General features: G+C 42.0%; 1 protein-coding gene across 8 annotated transcripts in view; it reads left to right on the top strand.

Moving 5' to 3' along the window:
• Window positions 1-25,438, top strand: part of ARHGAP32 (Rho GTPase activating protein 32) — a 257,698-nt gene that overhangs the window by 154,781 nt on the left and 77,479 nt on the right. For all 8 annotated transcript variants that reach the window (XM_087763521.1, XM_087763516.1, XM_087763519.1 and 5 more), the window contains 5 exons: window positions 970-1,056; window positions 18,942-19,079; window positions 21,227-21,319; window positions 22,989-23,111; window positions 25,301-25,378. In XM_087763521.1, coding sequence (XP_087619647.1) covers window positions 970-1,056; window positions 18,942-19,079; window positions 21,227-21,319; window positions 22,989-23,111; window positions 25,301-25,378 — 519 coding nt within the window. The remainder of the gene's footprint in view (window positions 1-969; window positions 1,057-18,941; window positions 19,080-21,226; window positions 21,320-22,988; window positions 23,112-25,300; window positions 25,379-25,438) is intronic.

Raw genomic sequence — 25,438 nt, 5'->3', positions numbered from 1 at the left:
GTACAGCAGTGCTTTCACGGTACAATTTCATGTCCATCATACGAGGAGTAAAGGTAGCAATGATGGCTGTGCGTGTGCAGAGAGGTTGAGATACCTCGTCCTGTTCTGTGTTTAAGGCAGTATTTCATGGTTTTCTATTCCTGGGCCTCTGCACTGGATAAGGATCTCTCTTTCTTTTATAAAACAACTTTTTTGCAAGATATTTCCTGTTTTTATTTGCTTTGCAAACAGTCTTAACTTGCTTACGATCACTTTGTAATTTCTGTTTTCAGAGAAGATCACTAAAAGTAAGCCATTTTAAGTGTAGGGTATCAGGACTCGTGGGAGTGGCAGGACTAGCAGTAGGACTAGCCAAGGCGCTGGGTACCTGGACAGGAATGACATGGTTAAACCTCTCCTCGCTGCTCTGAAAAAAAGCACATCCTGATGTTGTATTTAATGACTCTGTATGTGATGAATGGTGCCATAAAGCTCTCTGTTGTGGTAAATTGCTTGACAACACTGAAATTAGGAGGTATGTTTTATTATCTAATGTCTGCCTGAACATATAAAATAAAAAATGAATAAAATTGCAGGGGGGGAGAGGAATCACTGTTCTCTGATACATGAATATTTAGAGAGATATTTTCAGTGAACAATTAATTTTGCAGCATTCTAAGCTAGAGGTTTAATCCCCTTGCCTTCCTAAGATTGTTTTATTTTTGAACCATATTTTTATTTTTAAACTGTCAGGTGAGATGCCAAAATCCAATGGCATTCGAGGCTGTGTGTAAGCCATGAATGCTGAGTATTTTCTATCTGACAACTCCAGACAGACAAGTGCTTCCCTGATTCCCTGATACTCAGCATGTCTTGGAGCAAGTTGATGTGAATGTTGTGCTTCGTGCATTATTACATGCCTGGCTTATCCCTGCTCACTGACCTGGTCTTTCTCTCTCCCTCTTTTCTCCACCCCCTCCCTTGGTGTAGCTTTCGCTCCCGGAGGAACAGAATGAAGTAACGAGAAACGGCTGTGAATCCAAGGAACTGGTCTACCTTGTACAGATCTCTTGTCAGGTAAATGCCGTGTTTTCTCCCCCCACCTCGTTTTGCAGACTGCATTGCATTATGTTTGGCAACACAGCCTCGTAATATGTTGATGTGACACTTTTCTGCAGCATGTGTGGCTTTTTCCACTTCTTCAGTAGCTCAGTCCTCAAAAGGATGCTGTCTGTGGTACTGTGACCAGCTAATTTTAAGAAAAGAAAAGAAGCATCGAGGGGAGAAAAAGGAGTCTGTTAAGCAAATAATCCTCGCTACAGTTTGTGCAGAGCTGCACAGCGATTAGCCTAGAGACACAAGCGCGTATGCTTAGGCTGGGCGTACGTACGTCTGTCAGTTGTGGGGGGAGTGTACATTGACACACGGACGCACCAGATACGTAAACAGAGGAAGTACGTGAGGGAGAATGCCGGCCAGTATTTTTGTTGATCGAGGCGTGCTGCTGGCAGCCAGGAGATGGGGATTCTTGATCTGTTCCCAGTTATGTCTCCAGACATCTGGTATGAAATTCTTTCACTGCCTCTGCTACTGTGGTATCAAAATGCTTTGGGCAGATAAATCTGCCGCTTTGTACCACAGATTCCCTGTCTGCTAATACGTGGATAGTGACTTTGTAAAATGCCACATGATAGGTTATCATATTTTAATATGTTGAATGAAATTGTTGTTTGTAGGAGACATATTGTGTTGACAAATTCACTTGAGAGTGGTCTTAACATAGCAGTTCTTTTCATGATTCATCTTGGCGCTTCTTGAGTGTCCATCTTATCCATTTATGCTGAACATTAATGGGAATCACTGTGGTGTCTGTCTCCATTTTTAAAGCCCTTTATGTGATTCTGCTGACGTTTCTCAGGTGCTAAAAGGAAGCGTATGGAATAGGCACACCTGTGTTGCCTGCATTTGAATTGTGTGGGGTAGGGAAGTATTTGCTGCCGGATTGTACCAGCGTAGTGACATTAGTACACACAGAGACAGGTTGTGAATTCGCAGTGTACTTGCTCGTCTGCCCCAGCTCCGTGTGCGCGCCGGTGTAGTGTGTTCAGAGAGAGCTGGGGAGCAAAGGATCCCGCTCCGTTTTGAAGGGGGAGCTTGGCACAAGCTGAGCTACAGCAGCGTAGTTAGTGTGATAGAAACACACGGAGTAATGCCCCTCTTGTCAGCTCTTACGGTGCAAGTACACACATGCACAATGTGTGTAGACATGTATATATAAATAGTGCTCTTGGGAGAGGGAAGAGAGGCTGAAAGTGAACACTCTCTCAAAATTGCCTGGTTTTGGGGCATTTTGCTAGTACTGTTTAACTCGGCTCTAGCCAGTGTCATACAATAATCGCTTTTCAGACAAGCAATCCAAGCTAACAAGCAGCACTGCAAAATTTACTGGTGGACACATATCTTTGTCCCAGCCAAGTGCAGTACAGTGGCCGAGAGTGGGATTTTTCAGGGGAGTTAAGGAAACGGGAATTTCTGTACATTTTGAGTCCTCACGTTTGGGACTGCATTCGCAGTGCTTAATGCAGAGATGAACCTTGTATTCTTTCCTGACTAGTGCAGGTGGGCCCATAGAAATGCGAATATTTTATAGAATGTTTTTTTCTCTAACCCTGAAGCATACCACTTCTGATCTTTCTACCTACCTTACTGACATCTCTAAAGATTAACAGGACACCTTCAGGTATAATCGTGTCCTTAAACCCTGTAGAATACGTTCATGCAGGAGCAAGCCCCAGGAGTAGCCAATGGCCAGTGCATCGCGTGCAAGGCATGTATGGTGCACTGATGGACGTGAGCCCAGCTGTCCAGCAGCTCGTCTGACGCTTCTGTCAGACGCTCAGATGCTTTGCAGGGATGTTTCTGAGAATACAGTGCAGAGATTCAGTTTGTGTGGGGACAATGTGGTGAATTCCGTGCCTTAGCTAAGGAAGATGCTACAGCAGGGCTTAACTGAGCTGCTGTCCGATAGATCGGAGGCTGTGAACCGTGCCCAACTGCTGAGAAGTTCTGTTACCTGCTTTTTCAGTGTTACTAAACTAAAATGAAAGCACTGGGAGTTGGCCTCATCACTTCAAAGGATGAGCATAGAACCAGTCACCTTTTCCTTTTTTCTTTTTCTTTTTTTTTTTTAAAGTAATCTTTCTGACTAGCTAGAATTGCTCCCCACCCCAAGTCTGTGATTCACCTCTCGCGTGTTAGTCTCTGTCCCTGTCTCTCAGATACTTACAAAGCTGAGAAACTTGTGGCATCTGGATTCAATGAACGGAAAGGCATGGCAGGAGCTGCACAGCTGAGCATCATTTCTACCGTGGAGATACTTCACCCCTGACATCCCATGGCCTCTCCTAATGTCCAGGGAAAGATTCCATTCTGTCACGCATTGGATACCAGCGGTGTCTGGATGGGTTTGGCTCCATGTTAGAATTGAATGGGAGGTGTGAAATAGCTCATGGAATGATAGCACAGTGGGGAGAGATTTTGGCAGGACGCATCTGTATCGGGCCAAAATATTGAAGAAGGGAGAAAAAAAGCCTGTAAAACAAATTTCACTTTGCTCACCTTTTGGATATGCTACTAGCGCTGGTGTTCAGCCTACTGCAGCAGCTTACAAAAATCTCCTTGATTTCTTAGATGGACACAGAGAAAATGAGGTCTGATAATTAAGGCTAAACCCATATAAATAGAAAAGCTTTAAGATATTTGTGATTTGTTGCAAAAACAGATAGCATGAGGAAGAGCAAGGGCATTTGGCCATCCTGGCAATTTCAGATTACAGATCTTAGAGAAATAAGCTAAAACCCTAGCTTTGGGGTTGAATGCATTATACTGCTGTGCCTTGCCCAGTTTGGACTGTGCAGATACAATCTGTGTGTTGTGTGGTCCATAAAAAGACATTTATTTTGTCATTTCACCCTGTAGCAGACAACAAAACCAAAGCTTTGGAACACTAGACTTCTAAAACATCCAGCTCAGTCTTAGTTGTGTTTGGCAGACTACAGTTCAGCATTTACACTAAGGAAATTCTATCCCGCTCTTTCCCATCTGTAAGTGTAATTGTAGTGGTGTAAAGAGAATTATTGTTTGATGCCTATTTTGCAAAACCTTCCCAGATAAGGTTTGAAAAAAAATTTTTTGGAGTTGTATTTGTGGCACATTGCTGCTGCAAGTCAGCTTGTGAAATACAAGCTTTATGTGAGGTTCAGAGGGGTTTTTTTAAAGTCTCTATTCAGCTTTTCTTCTACTTAGAGACCTCGAAAAATTAATCCAGTTTATTAGCTCTTAAGAAGAAGTGGGAGTATATAGAGAGCTGTTCCAAGTGTTTCTGAAAAGTGGAAAGGTAGGATTCTTCTTCTGATTTCTTTGAACAAATTTAAACATGAAAACTAGCAAATGAGAAAGGTAGGGTTTTAAATCTTATTGGAAAGAGCTGATGATAGGGGGGTTTGGTTTGGTTTTGGTTTTTTAGAGCAATGTAGGTGGATTGTCCTTTTTTCCAAGTAAGATTGCACTGTTTAACTTTCATTTCTAGAAGATTGCTTTCAGGAGAGGTACAGTTACTGCTGTTGAATGATTGCTGTTATTAAAATACATGTAAACAAAATCCCTGTCTGTGCTAAAAGAAGGGATGGATGGATGGATGACTGAAGGGAAAGGAGACTTTTTAAAACAATCTACAAATGCTTGAAATCTGAGGAAAGGTTTTTGGGAAAACGAATAATGCTTTGAGTTTGCACTTTCCCAGAGTGCAGAGAGTATGCCACGTGCATTTTGGCTAGGGAGGAAGATGTCTCTAAAGAGCGTTAGAGACTGCTTTTTGTGTAGGAAACAGAGAAGGATAAAATCCTGGGAGAGGTGGCGTGAGGACTGTACCTGGGAACCTCTGAACTCTGTAGACAGTAGTTGCAAGCCTGAACAATAAGCATGGTCCTTAACGGACCACAGGGAATGTCTGAGACCTTTATGAGTTTATGCTGTACCTGTAGGCTGCGAAGGTCCGTTGACAGCGTTTGCAATCCTTGCTAAGTTCCACGGGGATGAGCAAAGAATTTACAAGGTCTGCAACACATTTAAAAGGGGTTACTCTGTGTGTCGAGAATAAATCAACAAAAGTAAGAGCCTGCAAAAAGGTTGAAATAGGCTAATCCATCCGGCATGTTTTGTTGCGTTGTAAAGCAGGCTGAAAATCTGCCCTTTTAATGTTTTTGGATTTGTTTGCGTGACATTGCAGCAGCAACTACCTGCATATTTATTTCAGTATTATAACGTAAGAATGGCTAATCTAAGCTTTTATTTTGAAAAATGAAAGGAAAAGAAAAAGAAAAAACATGCAATACTAATTACAATGTGAGATTTGCGATATTTCTACACTACAAACATCATTTTTTTGTGAAATTTTGAATGGCAAGGAGAGAACAAGAGACCAGTTGTAAAGACGTTCAAGTTCAAAGGGAGACCTTAAAGTCTAGCCACCTCTTGTGTTTTTTATTGTTCATTTTCATCATCACAGGTAGATTGTTGAAACAGAAATGACAGGGAGTAGAAACCAGAAATGTCAGACCATGCAAGCATGAGTGATGTTTTGAAAAAATCTTAGGACTAGATCTCATGATAGACCCTTAAACACAGACTGACTGTTGCGGTCTCAGGACGGAGCCACACTACCTTCTCTGTTTGCTGCTTTTCATGGGATAATGCCAACGTCCTGCAAAGGAAGCCTCTTTCTGCTGCGACTGAGGTACATTTCTAAGGCTGTTCTCGAAGCAGGAAGCTCTCGTGGTCCAAGCATGAGTTTTCTCCATTTTTCTGCTCGCATTTGCAGACTCCACGCTGGCAGTAAGCTGAGCCACGCGGCTTTGTTGTGCAGGATGCACAGTACTTTGCCCTGTTCCTGTTTTTTGTTCAAGGCAACCATTGCCTGTCTGTGCTGTGTTCGTTTTGATTGATAGAATAAGGTCTCTGATGTACTAGATGAAGGCATTTACGCAAATCTATGCCGCTTGTATCTCCCAGCTCTGCCTTGCAGGAGATTCAAGTTTGGTATCTTCTGTTTGAAGAACAGCATTTGCAAAACTCTGAAGGCAACCCCATCCAGCGTTCCATGGCTGGAAGCGTGGTTGCAATAATAAGTGCTTCAAGGGCAGCAGTGAGAATGCCAGGAAAAAACGGGATCCAAGTAGGAAGAACAGACAGGACTCCCCATCCTGGGTGGTTTGTGGGGAGAGGAGAGTGGAATATATTTTCACAGAAGCAAATGTCTTACTCAGACTACTAACGTCTAAAGTATGGTTTGCTGGTTCTGTCTGCATGTGATAGTCCATGCTAAAAACCACAAATTGCTTGCAGTAGGATTTTTGAGTCAAACATTCGAAAACCTTTTGTATGACTGTTTTTTGTCTTAAAGGCTTGTTCTTTAACATATAAATAGTTTTGTCTTGTGTGATTGAAGCTCAAACACCTAGAGAACAGTTACTGAGTAAGTGCTACTAACATTCCTTCTGTGAAAAGCTACAGTTCTTTAAACAGATGACTCTAAGGGACAAATTCTAACACACACATATGTACTTGTTTTATAGAGACGTATTAAAAAAAAAAAAAAAGAGAGAAAAGCTGGTCTCATCTTTGTTAAGGGGAAATATGTATTTGGAGCATCCAAGATGGGTCCTACCCAATGCAAAAGGTGTTTTCGGAATGCGTGTTAACCTGCTTCTCCTTTCTTAATATAGAATTTTCTGCCTTTCTTGTTTAAAGAAGATTCTGCTAAACAAAAGCAGTTACTGTGCCCTTTTATTGAAGAGTAAATTCAGGTAAAGGTTCGCATTATGCCTATTGCAGTCTGGCTGCAGTCTCCTGCCCCTACCCGTGCGTTCTCAGCCCCCTCTTCCACCCGAGGCCTAGTGTCCATGTCGCTGCTGGACGAGTCCTACCAAGGATGAAAACCAAATCCACCCCATGGCTGGTGGAATATTTCAGTGGTGGTGCAGCTAAACTGAAGCAGGTGTAAGATGAACGTGCACTGAACTGCAAGGCTACGCTCTGATTTCGTAGCGATAGCTGCTTTGTACAAACTGCGTATAGGGACCCTCAGTACGTCCTAAAGCTTTATCTGCTCAGAAGAGCTCAGGAAACATTTCTCTGGTTTAAAATGCATTAAAACGCCGGTCACCATCATGGTCTTTCCCCGCTAGCTTGTTTTCTGTACTTCTTTTCTGACATTTGGTACCGCTTGCCTGAAGACAACTGCAACAAAATGCCTTGAGAAATGTAACTTCCACCCACAAGTTTGCCCGTGAGAGTTAGGTACCTCACGTGTTTGCAAGTGTTTGAAAATCCCTGTTGTGATACTGGGTATTTATTTCTAAGTCCCCCAAAACTTCTTAAAACCTGACCATAGGCCTTTATGGATTGAGTATTTTTACCCTATCCTTCCAGATGTTCACAAATGTTGAAACCTCTGTCCTAAGCATTTCTCGGGTGAGGAGGGCTGTTTTATGTTAGTCAAAAGAAAGCGACTAAAATCCTTGTTTCCACAATGCTAATCCATCACTTGATGTTCTGTGCTTGAATGGTTGATCTTAGGTCATATACTACATGCCTTCTGCTCTCAACAGCGATAAATAAAAATGAAGTGACAATAGTAATGTGGATTAATAAAGAATGCATGATGCTGGCAAGCAGCCTGAAAAGTGCTGTTGGGCTGTGTTCAAAGCTAAGGCGATGCCAAAGCGCTGCCAAGGTGTAGTGTGTTTGAAAAACTTGGGTCTGTTCCAGGCTTTTTGAAAGTAAACTAGCATCTGCAGGGAAGAGAGAAGGTATTGAATTGCATTAGAAGCCTTTAAGAACTGCATAATTAACATCTATTACTCTGTAGCTGTTATGATAATACTAAAGGATAAATTCATTCATTAATTAGGATAATAATTATTAAGGACAAGGGTATGACTGACTGGTTTTTGGAGTTTCGCCGCAGAACAGTGATCTGGGTAGGGCAGCACTCGACATGAAACAGGGTTAACACTGTGGTGTGCTCTGTCCTTTTCCTTTTTTAAGAGCATGTTGCACCATACCCTCTGTTCATCGTGGGATTTGTATGTAGCTCTGAGATCGTTAGTTGACACGAGCAGTTTAGACGTCTAACAATGGAAGTGGCAGTTTGGAGGTAAAGAGGAGTTTTGTCCTGTTGTCTTTGCTGCCTTTTATTCTGAAGCGTACAGTCAGGCAGTCGGCAAGATGCCTGCATGGGGATCTAGGAGATCCACCAGCAAGGAGACTTCCAAGAGTTGTGCCATTTGCTTGCTTTGGCCATTTGCCGTATATTTGTGCTCTTTAGGACTATGGAATGGAAATACAGAAGTTAGCTCTTCTCTCCTGTGCTGCACAGGAGGATGTAATGAATCCAGGAGCAGCGTTGCACCGGGCTACGGCGGCATCCGTGTGTCATCGGGGCTGCGGGGTTTCATTGCCCAGCGGATGGGGCTTGTCCTTCACTCCATTCCCAGGCACAGAGGAGATTCAGGACTCGTGTGTGTAAATCTATCCACTGGTAACAAGAGATGAAAAATGACTGTGATTCTTAAACTCTGGTATTTAATTTCTCCATTCACGGCGCTCTGATTTTTTCTCTATTTAAATATGTATTGTGAAGGAAAACAGGGTCAGCACGGTCCTTTCTTGTTCTTGACTCTGGATGCTTGAGGTGCAATAACAGGGTTCTAGCTGTGCATGGGTTTTGAATTGAATGATTTATTTATTGAGCCACACTGCGGAGAGAAATGCTGTCATGGAACTGCTTATGCTAAAGCACGTTCCTTCAGCAGGTGCAAATTTAGGTGCATTTCAAGCTGTCCCTTCGGTATACCAGAGAGAGGGGCTTGCTCTGCTCTCGGGTAATGGCTTCAACTCTAAACTCCAGTAAAGAAATGGTCTGGTGAATTTATTTGAGGGTGTTTTTTTCCTGGGGAAAGAGAGTATCTGAAAATGATCACCAGATAGCAGCCTACCAGTTCATCAGCCTTGCGTTGGCCTGAGCTGCTGTGCAGTTATTTGTGAAAGGGGATGGTGAGTGATACATGGCAACAGCTGCTTTCGTGTGCTCTTCGGATGTTTTTCTGTGATGGAAACCTGCCAGCTGAAGTGAATGGTCAGGGTAGCCCTGGTCTAGGAAGGGATGATGAGCAAGAGGGAAAATTATTTCTCAGAATAAAATGCAGTATCACATGAGTGTGCTGCCATGGAAGTTTTTTTAAGCAACAGAAGCTTTTACAATTTTATCGTAGTTTGTTAATGTCATGTCCTTTCGGCATTTTGCCTTCAGAAAGCAAGCTCTGAATTAGAGAGCTCAATCTTCTTGTATCCAAATTGTATTCCACTTAGCTCTGGAGCAAAAGTGAAAATCACTGTTGAAATCTAAGAGGACAGGATAGCGATTATGGTTTCTTTCTGTAAGTGATGCATTTTGGCAGGGCTTCTGATTGTTATGTGGTGCTTTGTAGACAAGGCTGGGCCCGGCCACAAATTGAAGAGGACAGTTGGCTTTATTCTGAAGAGACATTGAATCCTGCCCCATAACTAAGCAAGTGTAAATGCGTTGCAGAGGAGCAGTTTGTCTACAATTTTACTTGTTTTAAAACTTCTCCAAGAGCTGAGCTTGGTTCAAATCCAAAATAAGAGGAGGATTGTGGTGGATGTTCCTGTTTTTCTTAGCTGCCTTGATGTTTATTCCTTATAGAGAAGTTTAACATACATACATTTGTAATAGCAATATTACAGTGCCTGTTTACTTGGGAAAGCTGACAGCCCTTTGCGACAGATGGTCCACAGCAGTTTCGTCCAGTATCATCCTCTGCAGGCTGCAAAGTTACTTTGATCAACAAGTAATGTTAGCTGGCTAAGCCAGCATCAGGAGAAAGACAAGGTGCACAGTTATCATGCCTCAAACCTGAACGACTTGGATGTAGATAAAGTTCGTAGGCCTTGGAAGAGCATCTACCCTTCCAAACAACAGATTCATTGGACGTAAAATATAGGACAAACAGGTTAGTAAAGAATATTAAAAAAAAAAGGCATTCTCAAGGCACAGAAACCACATCAAAATACATAGCACGTGTGTAAAGATGCTTTAGCAGTAAATCCAAGACACGTCATTTTCATTGTTTGTAGCAAATGTTTTCTGTCACTGAAGAAAGTGGCACAACTCTCAATTTGGCCTGTTTTCAAAAGCTATGTCCTACGAGTTACACCGAGTGCACCGTGTTTAGTTAAACTCTAAAGAAGTTCTCTCTCTAAAGTTAAATTCTAAAGAAAATTTATAATTGAGTTGCTTTTGGTAATAAAAACACTGGAGTGTTTATGCCATTGTCGTCTTCAGTAACTAGAGGTGCTTTGCCCAGCTGGATTCATAACTGACTGTACGTTAAATTAAAAACAAGTTTTGTTTTAGAGGAACTGGTGACAGAATTCTCAGGGAAAACATGATTGAGCTTGATCCTTAAATCTTTGTATTCGTTAGGGCTTTCCTAGAGTTACAGAGCCGGTTTGTGCCCCACGTTTGCTAAAAGCCATCAAGCCGGTGTTTCTTGTCACCGTGGGTTGTGTAACCCGTGGCAAACTGACCTCGTTCAGCGAACACCCGGCGCTCGTTGAGCAAGATTTACACCCGAAGTGTAAACCCACTCGGAATCGGTTCATCGTAGACCTGCTGTCAATTCCCGAGTTCCCCGCTCCCTTGGCAGGGGCTGAGAGCCTCCAAACTTCAAAAGCTGCGAATGTGCAGACAGGCTGTGGGCTGTAGGCATTAAGCGAAATTGCAAACTGATATTGTTAGAGACTGTAGAGCAAGTTTGCAATCAAGGGCTCAGGCTTTGACAGATAAAAAGGAACTGACTTTCTGTTTTTCTAATGATGCGGTTTTTTTACCTGATCTGTGGTTTTAAAATACTGTATTTATTTCAGACTTTGTAGTTTACCTTTTTAAAGGACCCCATTAGGGATATTAGATATTAAAGATGGCCTGTCTTAAATGTTTCATCTCCTGGGTCTTGGCACCGCTTTTCAATGTTTCTTCTTAAAACTGATGCATGCAGCTGCCAAAAAAGCAGCTATTTTTCCATTTTGGCTACAGCTCCAGCTCTGCTAAGAAAACTTCTCCAAAGCCACTTCTGTTTCTTGTGCTTTCTAAATAACATTTCACCCTTCTACCCTCTCTCCTTGAGTTTTATCTTTAACATACCTTCTTGCGTACCTTTTTCCTTGAAATGTTCGTGTGTTGTATCTCTGTAACCCTACCCAAAGGAGCAGGAGTAGGCAGAGATGTTCCCTCTGATAAATCTGGGGGGGAGGCAAGGGGGAATGGGCTGCGGGAGCGGCCAAGCTCCCACGGGTCCTCGGGAAAGAGGAGGGATAGGTGGGCCACTGGGCATTTCTTATCATCTTAGTGATATTTTCCAAATACCGTTAACATCTTTTGCTTCATTCCGGGGCATCAAGATAAATGGGTTTGTAATGGAAGCAGTGTCAGATACAGCATGTTTTTAATTAATTCCATGCCTCTAAGTTTCTGTTATTTTGTAAATGATGTGATAGATGTGTGTCCTGTTGCGTAGCAACCATAACTGGGGTTGGGGGGGGGGGGGGGGTTCAAACAAAATTTCTTGGGTTTGGACCTACAAAATCTTTTCTTCCTGGTAGTTAGTTTTAACAAAAACATGCTTATGTGCTTTGGTCACTTTAAAAAAAAAAAATTTAAAAAAACCCCAGCTGTTTGCTTCCGTGGTGTGCCCAAGAAATGAGACTTGAGAAAATGGAGATCTCTATCTGCCTAAGCTACGGTTGCTGCAGCTAACCTCAGGCAAGTCGTTTGGAAAGGGTTTTTTTGTTTTGTTTTACCAACCTCAGGCAAGTAATTTTCAAAGGGTTTTTTTTGTTTGGTTTGTTTTAAAGGATGGTGGTGTTTGCTTACTTTGATGAAACATTGTTTCTTGTCTGTGGTTAAGTGCTGAGTAGATTATAGCGCATTTGGGGCACAGGCTAAGGAGGGTGTTGTATTTAAATATGTGCAAGGTCCATGTAATCATTTGTAAGTATATATGCATTCACTCATTGCCTTGCTACCTGTAGGATGGCAGAATTTTGGTCCCTGTTACTTAGCAGTTGGTCTGTTCGTGGCTTTGAAGTATTTCCTTTGTGGCTATAAGCTCATGTTGGGTTATTACTTTAATTTTCTGAAGTGTAGAAAAGCAGTCCCCCATGCTGTGGCCGCCCTCCCCTTCACCCCTGTGTCTCTCTGTGACCTGTTGCTTTTACGGTATAATTTTCCTAAAGAGATGATCGATATTGAATTGTTTAAATTATAACATGTCAGGAGAACAGGGAATTTCATTCACAAGTTGAGAGTTGTAAATCCTGTTTCAAGTTCATCAGGTGTCTGCCTGCCTGCCATTCAGAAATAGGCTTTCTTGTGGGAGGAAAAATAGTTGTTAGCATTTCAGATGCCGTACACATGATATGTTTGTGTTAGGTCTTCTTAGCGTGCCCTTATTTCTCTGTACCTGTACAAAACCAACTGCCACCAAAGCCTGAGCCAAATATTTGCCTGCTGTCTGGATGCTTCTGGCAAAGCTGCTCTTCTGAGTGACGGAGAAACCACTGGAAGGTCACGGCGTATTTCAGCTTAGCGCTCGGAAAGCTGCGCATACCTGATCGTGGCCAGTTTCCAAAATTGGTGAGAACAAGCAGGAATAATACTGCTGTGATTCAGACCAGGCCTCGGGCAGCCTCGTGTTCCCACGTGTGTTTTTAGCGTTCCTATCTGTAATTGGAATCAGGGAGCACAAGGAAGTATAATTTTTAGAGGAGAAATGCTGCAGTGGTTTCCATTAAAATCTCTTTTTTTTTTCCTGCTGATTGCAATTAATTGATAATAAACTGATAATTAATGCTGAAAGAGATTAATTTCTTCTGTGGAATAAGGCTATTAAGGATTCACCACACAAATACATTGAACTTTCTCCTCTGCCTTGTGGTCTGTCCGTACGTATGTTCCCTTCATCTTACGATAGTTGGTCTCTCGTGTCTCCATCTCCTGTGATTCCAGGTGGAGCTCGGAAGTTTTAGTGTTTCCATCATTCTCACCTTCTTTAAAGCTCCCTCTTCCCCATATTTTATTTTCTTCTAAACATACGTGCAGCTGCCTGACAGCAGAACGGGTATCACGCTGCAAGCTGTTGATGCTGTCTTCTAAGCCAGGCCAACTCCAGAAGTGAACAGACGTCTTCTTGATGTAGCTGTGTCTGTGCCCAGCGCTCATCACTGCCCAGCTCTGCCAGCAGAAGGGGTCACGGGAGCAAGTGCTGATGCTTGTTAAGTAAAATTTATGCATTCATCAGTGGGGTTAAGCTAATGCAAATGTCTTCCAGCTTTAGGAAGAGCCATCATGTTCCCTACCCTATGGTGTGGGGAGGGAAGGAGTAAACTCCTGTTGCTGAGCGTACGCTTTCATTCAGAAATGAAGTGGCTTTATGTTGCCTTAGTGCAAACTCCCTTAAGTTTTAAAGATTTCTAATTTCCTTGAAGTTATAATAATACACCAGAAGTCATGAAATCATCCAGGACATTTCGGTAAACAGACTTAAGCTTAGATAAAGCCACCTACGGCACCAGCTAAAAACACTTCTGGGTAAACTCCAAGTGATGGATTTTATCAGCCTTGTTTTCTGTTTTGACTAAATTTCTAAGCCATTTTCCAATGTGACTTGTAATAGGAAAAGGGCTGAAGGGTCATGGTGGAATAACATACAGAACCCAAGACCCAGACAGCTGTAAAGGTCACCCACATGGCAGAGTTAAACTCTGCTGGTGGATGCTGGCATTTTTCCAGCTATTTAATACGTGGTGTTTTCTTACTATAGGGTCAAACTGCAGTGACTTTTGCCATATACTTTCATCTCATTTTCTGGTCTCGATCCTCTTGTGGACTGGTAAGGTTCATGAGAGCATCCATGTGATTTCTCTCAGGAAATAAGCATTTGAACCAGAACAGAAAGGTCTATCCCTGTCTTAAGATAAATAAATCTTAGGTGCTACAGAGAAAACATACTCGGACCGTGGGACAGGAGAGTTGTGCGTGCTGGAACTCAGTAGTACCCTGTCTGGCTTGAAGAGGCATTGATGGACAAAAAAGAGCCCTATCTGCACAGTTCTAGACAGATTCAGCTGGAAACAGTGTTTTACAAAGTGGGGAGAGGAGATCTGTAAATCTTTATTATAAAACTTGTGCATATCTGTTTCCTAAATGAATTGTATCACAAATATTGACACAGATGAACCTATTCGCTTCTCTCTTGTTAGCTGGATGCCTCCAAGTAAGCCACTGACTGTTCAGTGCGCAACAGGGGAAGAATTGCTTCTTGCCAGATCCCAAGTGAAAACAGTTAAGTCCACATAAAAATATTCCTGTGTGGAACTGGCCTTGAGCTTAGGGGAGCCCCTCTTAGAACTCAGTAAGGTTTTTGTGCTGGTCAGTTGAAGGGTGTGAGAGATGATGGAGCACAGGTGGGGTTTTTTAACTATGGGAATGAAAATGCAAAGGATGCTTTAAAATACCCTCCTTAAATTTCCCAGTCCAACAGTAACCGAGCGGTACTACGAGAAGTAATGTCTTTCTGTTCGTAATGAGACAAACCATCACTGAGCTGCAACTGTCGTGCTATGTGTTGGGCTTGGGAAGAAAGGGGACGGGGACTGATGCTGCTGCTCACCCGAAGTATCGCCACACGAGCTGTGCAAAAGGGAGTATGTAAACTTCTCCTGGCCGCGGCTGCGTGTCGTCCTCCTTAGGCCGCTCGACCAGCAGAGCTGAAAATATTGCTTGTGGAGCTGGGGTTCTGAATCCTTGTCCCTCTGAATCTTGTCTCATGAGTTGTGAAGCCTGGGTAGCTTTGTAGGATCTGCGATCTCGGTATAATGGTTTTACTAATGGGAGGTTCAAATCTCTGGCTCAGTGGAAATTAAATCATCAGCTCAGTAATCTCTAATCATTTTTTAGCATGACAGTTCTTGCTTTGATAATCAGAAAAAAATAAGAAGCTCTGTGCAGTGTGGTGAAATCTCACCAGTCTTTCATCGTGCGTTTAATCCTACACAGCATGCAGGAGTAAGGGAGAACAGATCAAACTGTAACAAGAGTAGGAATGAACCCAGATTTTCCATTTTGTGAGAAATTCCATAATTGTCACGACGCTTTTCATTGTGAACGTTTCTGTAAAATGAAATTCCAAAAAATACTTTGATTCTGTTCAAGAGGGATTTTTTTTTTTTTTTTTTTTTAAGGCAGCGGTCATTTTTTCATTTTGAAGATTGTGGAACTATTTTATGGCATTATTGAAGTCTTCATTTGAGACTTGATTTTTTTATGTTTATGAAATTTGTCATACCCAGGTTTGTAACTGAAGGTCTGAATCCGGGAAATCGCTGTGCTTAACTTCACCTCTGTTCTTATGTCCCATTGGCATTAATGGGATTTAAGCATGTGCTTCTCTAAATCAGGACCATCAATAATTAAAGAATAGAAAAGTAATTATTGAATTGTAAAATGAGAGGGTGATCAAAAGTTTATTTGAGCAACAATTAGTGGAAATCATTAAGAATGTGAAGAAGGCATTTTCACCTTACGGATATTATGTGCCCGAAGCACCAGTAACGTTTAGCTTTGCTACAAAACACAGTTGACAACATGAGACCAACTTAACGGTCACTTACTTGTTTCTCCTTTATTAACTCTCTAAATTAAAAAAAAGAACCCTTTTGCAAAACCCTGCTGGCACTTTAGAATTTGCAGGAAATGGGAGCAAGATATACAGTTTTTATATTGACATAGTGAAACATTGTAGTATTTTTGATATCAAATGAGGTGACTGTTGTTTCTGCTGCTTTGGCGATGCAACTCTGGAAGTCTGGCTGAGAGAATTTAGACTTCACTTGTGATTTATACTGGAGATCTGAGGGGAAGCACTAAATGTTGTCCAGTTCCTTCCTAGACTGCTGCAATGATTCTTTCCTGTAAAGTTAATTGCACCCCTCGTAAATATGGCTGTCTTACTTTTGCTTAAAAATTTGTCACTCACAAATCTGCAAAAACTTTGCTTAATACAACTTTTAGAACAACCTAAAGCACGTATGCTTTTTGAAGGTAGTTATGGCAGACTTAAAACTGTAGAGTATTAGGAAATAGTCACATTTAGGGTGTTGGGATAACTTTCTGCTGGGTGGGAATTGGTATTATTGCCCCTGAAACTGCGTTCTGTACTAACACATCATATGCACAGTCATTCCGAATGCGACTGAAGAGCGGGCGGCCCTGTCACCACAAGCATCCTGCGATCCTTTTGCACGAGAGCCTGAGATCCAGGGCTGTGATTGCAGGCGTTGGGCCGACTTACCTAGGAATGGTGACAGTGGTTCTGGCCTCCAGGCATGTGCACCACCCCTCTTATGGAGGTTGCTGCTGCTTCCGCAGGGATAGCTCGCAGGGATAGCTCGGCTGGTTGCTTAGCAGCTGCCGAACTGCTGCAGATTTAAGGTACGGGAGCGGTGGTTGTGGGTTACCTTTCTGCACCACGCTCGGACTGTGCCAGCTCAGCGCTTGCTCCGCGAGTTGTTGTGCGGCGCAGGAGGAACCTCTCAGGGAGATGGTGGGGCAAGAAACACTGCTGCTGTCGTGAGGTAAGCTGGATATGCTCGTTAATCAGCCTCCTTGCTAGCTATCAGTAGCCTCGTTACTGTGATCGTATAGAATAGGTTTCATCAGAAGCAAGGAGAACGCTGTCTGTATAGTCCGTTCTCCAAACCTGTCACATGGACCAGTAGCTTGCTGACCCCAGCTATTCCTGTCTTGTAAATTTAACTCTTACTGTCTTAATTCGTGATAAAAAGAGACTGCAAACCTACAGTCCAACGTCTAAAATTAAAATATCGTGGAATTAATAACGGATTTATGATTATTTGACAAATAGGTTTATTATTTGCGTGGATAACGTACGAGATTGTGTTGAAATGCCCTGTTATGTGTAGCAGGCAGAAGCAAATAACGGATTGCAGCGATTTCTCGGTGTGTTCTTACGTTGGTGACTAAACCTTGCTTAGCTGAAGGTCATACTGGCAATTTATCAAAAGAGCAAGAAGTACTTAATTGCAAAAGGTGGAGAAATTGGAAAGGCTGTCACCTTCTTGAAAATAATTAGACTTGCACTCCTGTTTTTGCTTTTTTCCTTTAGACGAAAAGTAAAATGATATAACTCACGGAAATTACAGAGCATTCATGTCTTGCGTAGATACGCTCTTTGTAGGCTTGGGAAATATGGGTGATTTCTTGTGATATGAAAGCAGAATTTGTGGGCACAATACATGGCCTGGAGTTGTCTTAAATAAATTTGACAGAAAATAGCTGGTACGCTGGATTATAGGTTCTACATTTACAATCGCCTTGCAAGCTTTGGATATTAATAGAAAAGTGATGCTTATAACGTTCCTGATGAACAGAAGAATGTAGCAGAATGGTGACTGAGAAGTCGGAGTAGGCCATGCTTTTTTGTAGCCTGGGTGGAGAGGGCACCGGGTCCTGAACTCCAGCAGGTGTAGTGCAGCGGGTCTGGGATCACGCTTTACAACGGCTTTCCCCATGGAAAACTGAAACGACGCTGTGTCCCCTCTTACACCGTGCATTTCCCTGCTTTCTGTACTGGTTGCCAGGCATCCCGTTGTCACTTTTAATCCTTGGCCCTGCCTTTGAGTGGCCGTGTAACCCGGAGCGATGCAATTCCTTCCTCTGACATCTTCCGAGTCCTTGCACTGCTAGCGTTGCTTTGCTGTAGGAGCACCTGGACTTGTGCAGCATGGCTAACATCTGTTGCATGCTTTGTTGTTTTTCTCATCCTTTCCCAAGGGAGACAACCGCATGTGGAGTGTGAAGCAGAGTGTGTAATGCTGATAGAGACTTTCTTCTTCTTAAATATGGCCGTACTGTTGATTTTAGGAAAGAAAGCCTGAGAAAGCGCTTTGCACTTGAAATAGAAGGCAGGGAAGCTGTGTGGAGGTCCATGCTCACTGAGTCGGTGTCCACATCTGTAAAACAGGAATAGTCTCATTTTAGGGGCTTCATGGGAGTGTTGAGAGGACGAATGACTGTTCATAAAGTGCTTTGACCTGTAACCTGCTGCATTATTACAACATTTTTTATTGAACATAATAGGCCATCAAGCATTTAAAAGTAGTCATTAGATATTAAAAGCTTCACAAAGCAAATCATGCTGTGCTGCCATGGTCCCTTCCTTGTCCTCTGGAGCAGTATGTATCTTGTCAGTATTTTAATTGGGGAAATGATATGCACTCAGGAGTAAATCTTCAGCTAGTGTTATTCATCATAGATTGTTTTTTTTTTAATTCAGCTGAAGATTTGCCTGGGGCGCCTGACAGAAACTTTGCAAGCTTCATTTCTGCCTTCAGATCCCTGATTGTATATTCTTCTATCTATGTAGAATCTAATTCCATGCTATTTATACAACCATTTTGTAATTTACATTTGTGCAAAGACACCTTGTGTATGAAAATGCTATAAAATCCTTGTAAGACAGGTGGAAGTTAAAAGCCTTGGATAGGTCTCATAATGCTGGGCCACATCCAAACCCGTGGTTAAATAATTAAAACAGGAACACTAGCAGCTGGTTTGAGCATGAATGGCTGTCTACAAATTAAAACTTGAAAATACTACTAAGGCACTTTCATCACTTGCAAATGTTTTGAGAAGAAAGATGGCCAGATCTGTCTGCTACTTCTGCACAAATTTTCATTTTCTTCATCCAATGTGAATTGGTGAGGAGCTTATAAAAGTGTGATTCTCTTTGCTCTTTGTGCAGGGGAGGAGCTGGATCGTGAAGCGGAGTTATGAAGATTTCAGAGTACTTGATAAACATCTTCACCTATGTATTTATGACCGGCGCTTCTCCCAGCTCTCAGAGCTACCCCGCTCCGATGCCCTGAAGGACAGTCCGGAGGTAAATTATCAGCTCCGTAAACATTTAAAGCACAGTCACCAGCAAGGGGTTGGAAGATATTTTCATGTATGTACAAAGTAGTTTTAATGCGGCCTGGGTTAGATTTGGAAATTGATTACCAGTAATAAGATCAGTATGTGTTTTCTACCCTTAATTTCGATGATCTAAAGGGAAACGCCCTGCGAGTTCATATGAATTAATGTGCTGCTAGATGTGGAATGGTTACAGAGAGTGTCAAGAAAGAAGCTGTCCCATTAGTACCTTAGATAAGAATTTTGTTATGTCTTCAGAAACTTTTTCAATGATGTGGGTATTTTCTGACTTAATGTTAGCAACTTAACATTCCTAGGAAATCATGTTGTTCTAGGGCTGCCACACTGCAAGAGTAATACCATTTGGAATGCTAGACTTACATTTATAAACTGAAAATTACTGAAGCTGTTTTTTAAGAGCATTTGCATTAGTGCATTATTGAAATGGTCTTTAAAAAGCTTGAAAAGTGTTTTTTTTTCCTAAATGAATAAGAGGTATTTTTCATTTCTTGACTTACTGTCTTCACCTGGAATATGGTGAGCTGGAATTCCTTCGGCTTCTTGCCTGTTGATAATTCAGAGATTTATTCATGTCCAAAATAATCTTCTGGAAAGTAGCAGGTGCATCTTGACTGCATCATTTCAGAAGATGTGGAGAGGGAGGCAGTGTAATGCGTGGCCACAGAGGTTATTTGAGCCAGTAGAGCATAACAAAACTGTTTGGCCTCTGTCTGCGGGAAGAGCGTGTATCACGGTGACGGACAGTGCTTCATTTCACAGGTCACTTATCTCTGAGACCTGCAGTTGTATGTTTGCCCCCTACCATCGACCACAAGTATGGAAAAATCTTGACATGCTGTGTCGGACGGCTCTTGCTGCCTGCCCACAAGATGTGTAGCTGGAAAGGGAAATGAGGAAGTTGAGGGCATTCCAAGCATTCAAAGAGGAATCCATCCAGGAACTATAAATCAGAATCTGTGTTCTTTCAGTGCTGAGCAGGCGAGGATTGATTGCTTTCGAGCAACACACAATGGCTGAAATCAGTACCCCCCTGAAGTCTTGCAGGGCTTTTGCCACTGAATATAGAAAGTTGATATTGTGGTCCCATTGCTCATCGGAGAATCTGATTTATTAGTTGCTTCGGTTTAATGCAGGCTATTTCTGAAGAGAATGTAAAGCTTCTAGTTTCTTAAATTCAGCAGAAGCAGCAATATTCAGGATAATAAATTCCTGGGTTTATTTTTTTTAATTATATTTTAGGCATTCCTATCTCTTACATCTTTATTTGTACAACTGATTTAATATGTACTTTTTAGCAAGAGGCTGAAAATCTGCATCATATCTGTAAGCATAGAAGATGTAAAGATGCTGAACCGCTCTACTGCTGTGAAATGTAAATCTGCAGCTGTGTGGTGTCTCATACTATATTTTTTATTTTGAATTGACCACATTTGAACAGATGTTTGAGGAGAACAATGTTTTAAATAGTCCTACAAACTCTGGGCTACAATACTGCTTTATAACACTGTCACTGTGAAGCTTTGGAAGGACATCGCTAGCTTCACTTTAATAAAAGCAAGTTTACTGTTATAGAAGGGACATTGCTAAGTGTATTTTTAAAACTCTCTTCTACTATTTGAAATATTACTCTGTCGCCAAGGGGTCAGCCTGAGTTGCCACATTCTTCAGGGTTTGCAAGTGGGTGGAAATGGCAGCCAGTGTTTTGTTTCGCTAAATGGTTCTCAGATGTGTTTGATGGCCACAATACAAATGATTTGTTTGTATGTAAAATTCATGATGAGAGGAGGGCTTTTGATTTAAGGTATCTTGACAAGGGAAATTAGAAAATCTTCACATGTTATAAAAATAGCATTATTACTTTCAGAGGGAGCTGCTGCTTTACACATTTTTTTTTTGTGTGTGTGTAAACATTATAACACTGTATATAGTTTGCCGTCCTTCTTCAAATGGCAGATTTCCTTGCAAAAGGGAATATATTTCTATAATGCTTGCCTGTGGCAATGGATAATTTGTGGTCTCTCCAAGTCTGAAGAAGTCTCTCCAAACCATGGTGTACTAACAGAAAAACTGTATGTCTGTTTCTTTCTGTTCCAGCTTGTCACCCAGATGCTGATGGCTTACCTGTCACGTCTCTCAGCCATCGCAGGCAACAAGATAAACTGTGGGCCTGCTCTCACATGGATGGAGGTAGAGTACAAAGCTCACGTTGTTGTTTCCTCACCTTAGCAGCAGAGCAAGCCACAAATGTGCTCTCTTGCCTTTCCAGAACGAGGTATAATCCTTCCAGACCTACTGGTGTCACTGAAATGCTATCCTAACAGCTTTATTCCCCTGTTACAGGCATGTAGGTGGCCACAAAAGGTATAGAACAAACAGAATCAGCTCTGAAGTTAAGAATATAGGAGCTTTTTCCCCCTCTTGCTTGGATTTTGTCACCCAAAGACATATCGTTCTGCTGATATTCACGAAATAAAAGGAGGTGGCAATTCTAGTGAAGCAGCAATTGGGTCAGTGGACCACCTGGGAAAGTCCAGTTCATGGCTGAAGTCTCTGAACAATAAATTGCAGAAAGCGCATACATTCTTATGCTCCTTTTTGTCAAGGCGATACTGCAAGCGCGGCAAGTTCCTAAAACTATTGTAGCTGTCTCAGTTATGGTGTTTGTCTGCCCTCTTTTTTTTTTTTTTTATTTTTCCTTGTGATAGCTACAGAAACAATAAATATTATCTGCTCCTGTTTGCCATCACTGTTGGTTAAACTGCTCAACAGAGCCTGCGTTGTGCTTGCAGTGGCACTGTTTGTATATTGTGAATTGCAGCTGCAGCTTTGGTTTCTCTGTTAATGGTCTTCTACCATCTTAAACAATAGACCTTATTGGGCAAGGAGTGCAGGAAAGAATGGGGCTAAGTGATCAAGGCCACCTGTCTGTGTCAGCAGTGCTGTTGCTGATTAGTCTGGGTAGAGATATGTGTGTCTTTCCATTGCCTGATGATATTGCTGCACACCAGGAATAGAAACAACTATTATTAGACTGTTGCAATTCATTTTTAAATGGTTGTGATAAGGATTGAGTGCATTTTCCTGCAATTTTCCCTGCTGGTATCCTCCTCAGCCTGAAATCCTTTGGGATGAGAAAAATCTTGGAAACCTCAGCACAAAGGGAGGAAGGAAGTTATAGAGAAAAATGAACCTGTAGAATTTACAGCAACACAGCGGACCGAGAGATTACAGCAAAGCTATTGCACATGCAATCCAGAATAACCTTTCAGATTAATGGAGAATCTTACAACATTTTACACGAGCACAAAAATCTAGGAGTTTTGAAAGTAGGCTGATGATTGCAGCAAGGGGTGGGAGCCATGTTTTCTTAAAAAAAGCAATAAAAGGGTGGGAGAAAATTGAAAGCAACACTAGTTTTGGGTTTGACAGCATTTCTTCCTTACCTCAGTGCCTCTTCTTGAGCATTAATTCCGCCTCGTAGAGAATTTTTGTAGTCGCTTTTGTATTGCCATTTTAAGTACTTCAGGAAAAACAATACGATTTGGTGTTAAAGGGAGGTGTAAACATTCGCTGTCATGTTACTGTTTGTACACAAAGATGCACAAATACAGCGTTTTTCTCATTAGCTGGATGGGGACATACGACCTTCTGAAATACTCTTTATGAATTGTTCCTCCTCTTCCTTTCTGCGTGTGCTGTGCCCTACACTGTCCCTCCACACTGCTCTCCTTGGGGGGCCCCCAAGCTGTGCTGTCTCTCTGAATCAGCTTGAAGCCTCTGCCATGTATGAGCACCAATAAAATGCCTCCTCACTTGTCCTCAGCTGCCTCACGGTCTCCTCTGCTCTTTATTTCAGATTGATAACAAGGGGAATCACCTGCTAGTCCATGAGGAATCATCCATTAACGTTCCTGCTATTGCTGCTGCCCATGTTATTAAGAGATATATTGCTCAAGCAGCAGACGAACTGTCCTTCGAGGTAAATAATTAAAGGAGCTTACGTTCCTTGTTGTCACATACAGAAGAGTGTAACTTGTGTGTGTCTGTGCGTGTGTGCGCACAAGGAATATATTCAGACACTTTCAGAATGTTTTGTGAGGTGAAGCTTAGAAGATTCAGTTAAATATTTCGATTTTATGGGTTGGATACAGAGAGGAGTTCAGTCATCTTTAAAATATAGCTTTACTTGGCATTAGCATCTTCTGATTAAACAGATACTGCCAAGTACTCTAGCCTGGTCTCTGAGCAGCAGCAGACCCTGCATACTTTGTACTGTACAGTGTATTAAAAGTATGTTGTATCTGTTCGGGAAGACTGTCCACATATGTGCATATGTGGACACGTGCCAATTTAATTACTCATTGGCCAGTTTACACAACCTGCGTTCCTGTTGGCAAGTCCGTGTCTAAAACCATTTTTAAGAGCTTCTGCTCCCATGAAAAGTAAAGAACCAGACTGTGAAAGAATTTGGTACTTAAAGGGCAGGTGATAATCTAAAACTGCTCTGAAAATCTTACTTGATGCAGAGGAGGAGCTGCTGTGGAGCAAAGATCTGGAAGATCAGACCCTGGAAATCTTTGGCTATCTGGCTCTTGTCTGTTCTACCCAGAGAGCAGTGTTTTATGCTCTGATTGTTTGTGTGCAGTGGTACTATCAATGGAGCATTCACAGCATTATACAAAAAAGTGTGAAGGAAAACAGTTAGTGCCCGAAGGAATTTTTGTGATCACATTCTTAGCATGCAGCGCCTGAAGTAAAAATAATAGTGATAGTCTAGGGCTGCCAGGGTTTTGCTCATATTCAAAATCGAGGCAATTATTATTGTACACCAAAGAACCGCACTAATCAGAAAGACATGTGAGTGTGTCATCTTCCAATGCATGCAGTACGGGACACAGGCTGTTTGGCAGTGTTTCAGTATTAATAAAAGCACTAAGATGGCACTCCCTGCTTGCAGATCTCACAGCTCTGTGCCAGCAGGCTAACTTGGCCTTGCAACTGTCATGCGGTCCAGCAAGTTGTTATGAGGCATAGTGTACAAGCGGGCAAACCAAGACACGTGTGGCTTTCCAAGTTACGCAGTGAGAAGCCTTGGCAGAACAGAAGTGGAATATGATCGGTTGTTTTACAATGCTGCGTTCTGTTCCCTAGCCCAAACTCTCTCTTTACGTTTAGGCTATCGTTAATTTGTAATCGGCAATTGCAAAAGTAGCTGACTGGCATTTGCTCCCCAATACTGAGGAAAATACCTGGCTTCTCTGCTCATTGTGGTGACAGCAGTTTCCTTACTGGAAATTTGCTTTGCTCTTGGTTTGCTATTCCCTTGAGGAAATCACTTCACTTCCCCGTGTCTCAGTTATCCCTATCTGAAAAATGTGGATGTGTTATCTTCTTTGTAAGGCACTTTGAGATCCATCAATGTAAAACATCTGGTAAAAGCCAGGCATTACTGTTAACAGTTTTTGCTGTACCTGGCTGCCTATTTAAGTTCTGCCCCTTCAGCTCTGGCCTATCTCATTTTCCTCAAGACAGGCCACATAGATCTTGATTCCCACCAAGCCAAATTTAGTATTGATTATACTGATTTCCTTTTGAACTATTGCAGTATTACATTTTTTATGGGAATGAGCAAAGCTTCAGAAAACCTGTTTGGTCTCCTTGGTCATTTTCTTTCCTGTTGCTGTAACACCACACCACCTTTGTTCATTTTCTACTTAAGAAAAGCATGTCTTGGTCAGTTTGTGAACTACAAAGGGAGCTCTTAACCTTTTGCTGTGAAAGGAAACAAGAAGACGTATGCCAATGCCTACATAAACATATATAGGGCGTGTAGTAAAAATTAGTTCAGCTACTTGGGAATATTTTCACACCATCACTGCTTACTTATGTCTGCAGTTTAATCAGAACACTTCTGTACCCTTTGGCAGAGAGCCTGCTGCTTTTGAGAATTGTTTCCTTATGAGCAGCTGTATCCTGTATGTTGTATAATGCAGTAACTCTTCTACCTCACAGTTTGATTTTACAGAGGCAGATGTCTCGAGATTGGCATTGGTGCAGTTGCTCACAAGTTTTACAGTTTTTTGCCGCGCTGAAGAATGCAGTTATTTGAATTGTGCTTTCCTCCTAGCCACATTGCGAGCTGTGATTGATGTTGCCAATCTTTTGCAGGTGGGAGACATAGTGTCTGTTATTGACATGCCACCAAAGGAGCTGACCACATGGTGGAGGGGCAAACATGGATTTCAGGTAAGCGCAAGCATCAGACACGATAGTGCAACTTAAATAAAGGCAGGATACTCAGCAGTG

This window comes from Nipponia nippon, unplaced genomic scaffold, assembly GCF_047370975.1.
Source record: "Nipponia nippon isolate SJK-2023a ecotype South Korea unplaced genomic scaffold, ASM4737097v1 scaffold_28, whole genome shotgun sequence".
NCBI lineage: Eukaryota > Metazoa > Chordata > Aves > Pelecaniformes > Threskiornithidae > Nipponia > Nipponia nippon.
The sequence above is the reverse complement of the archived record's forward strand: the minus strand, read 5'-3'. Positions and strand labels throughout refer to the sequence as shown.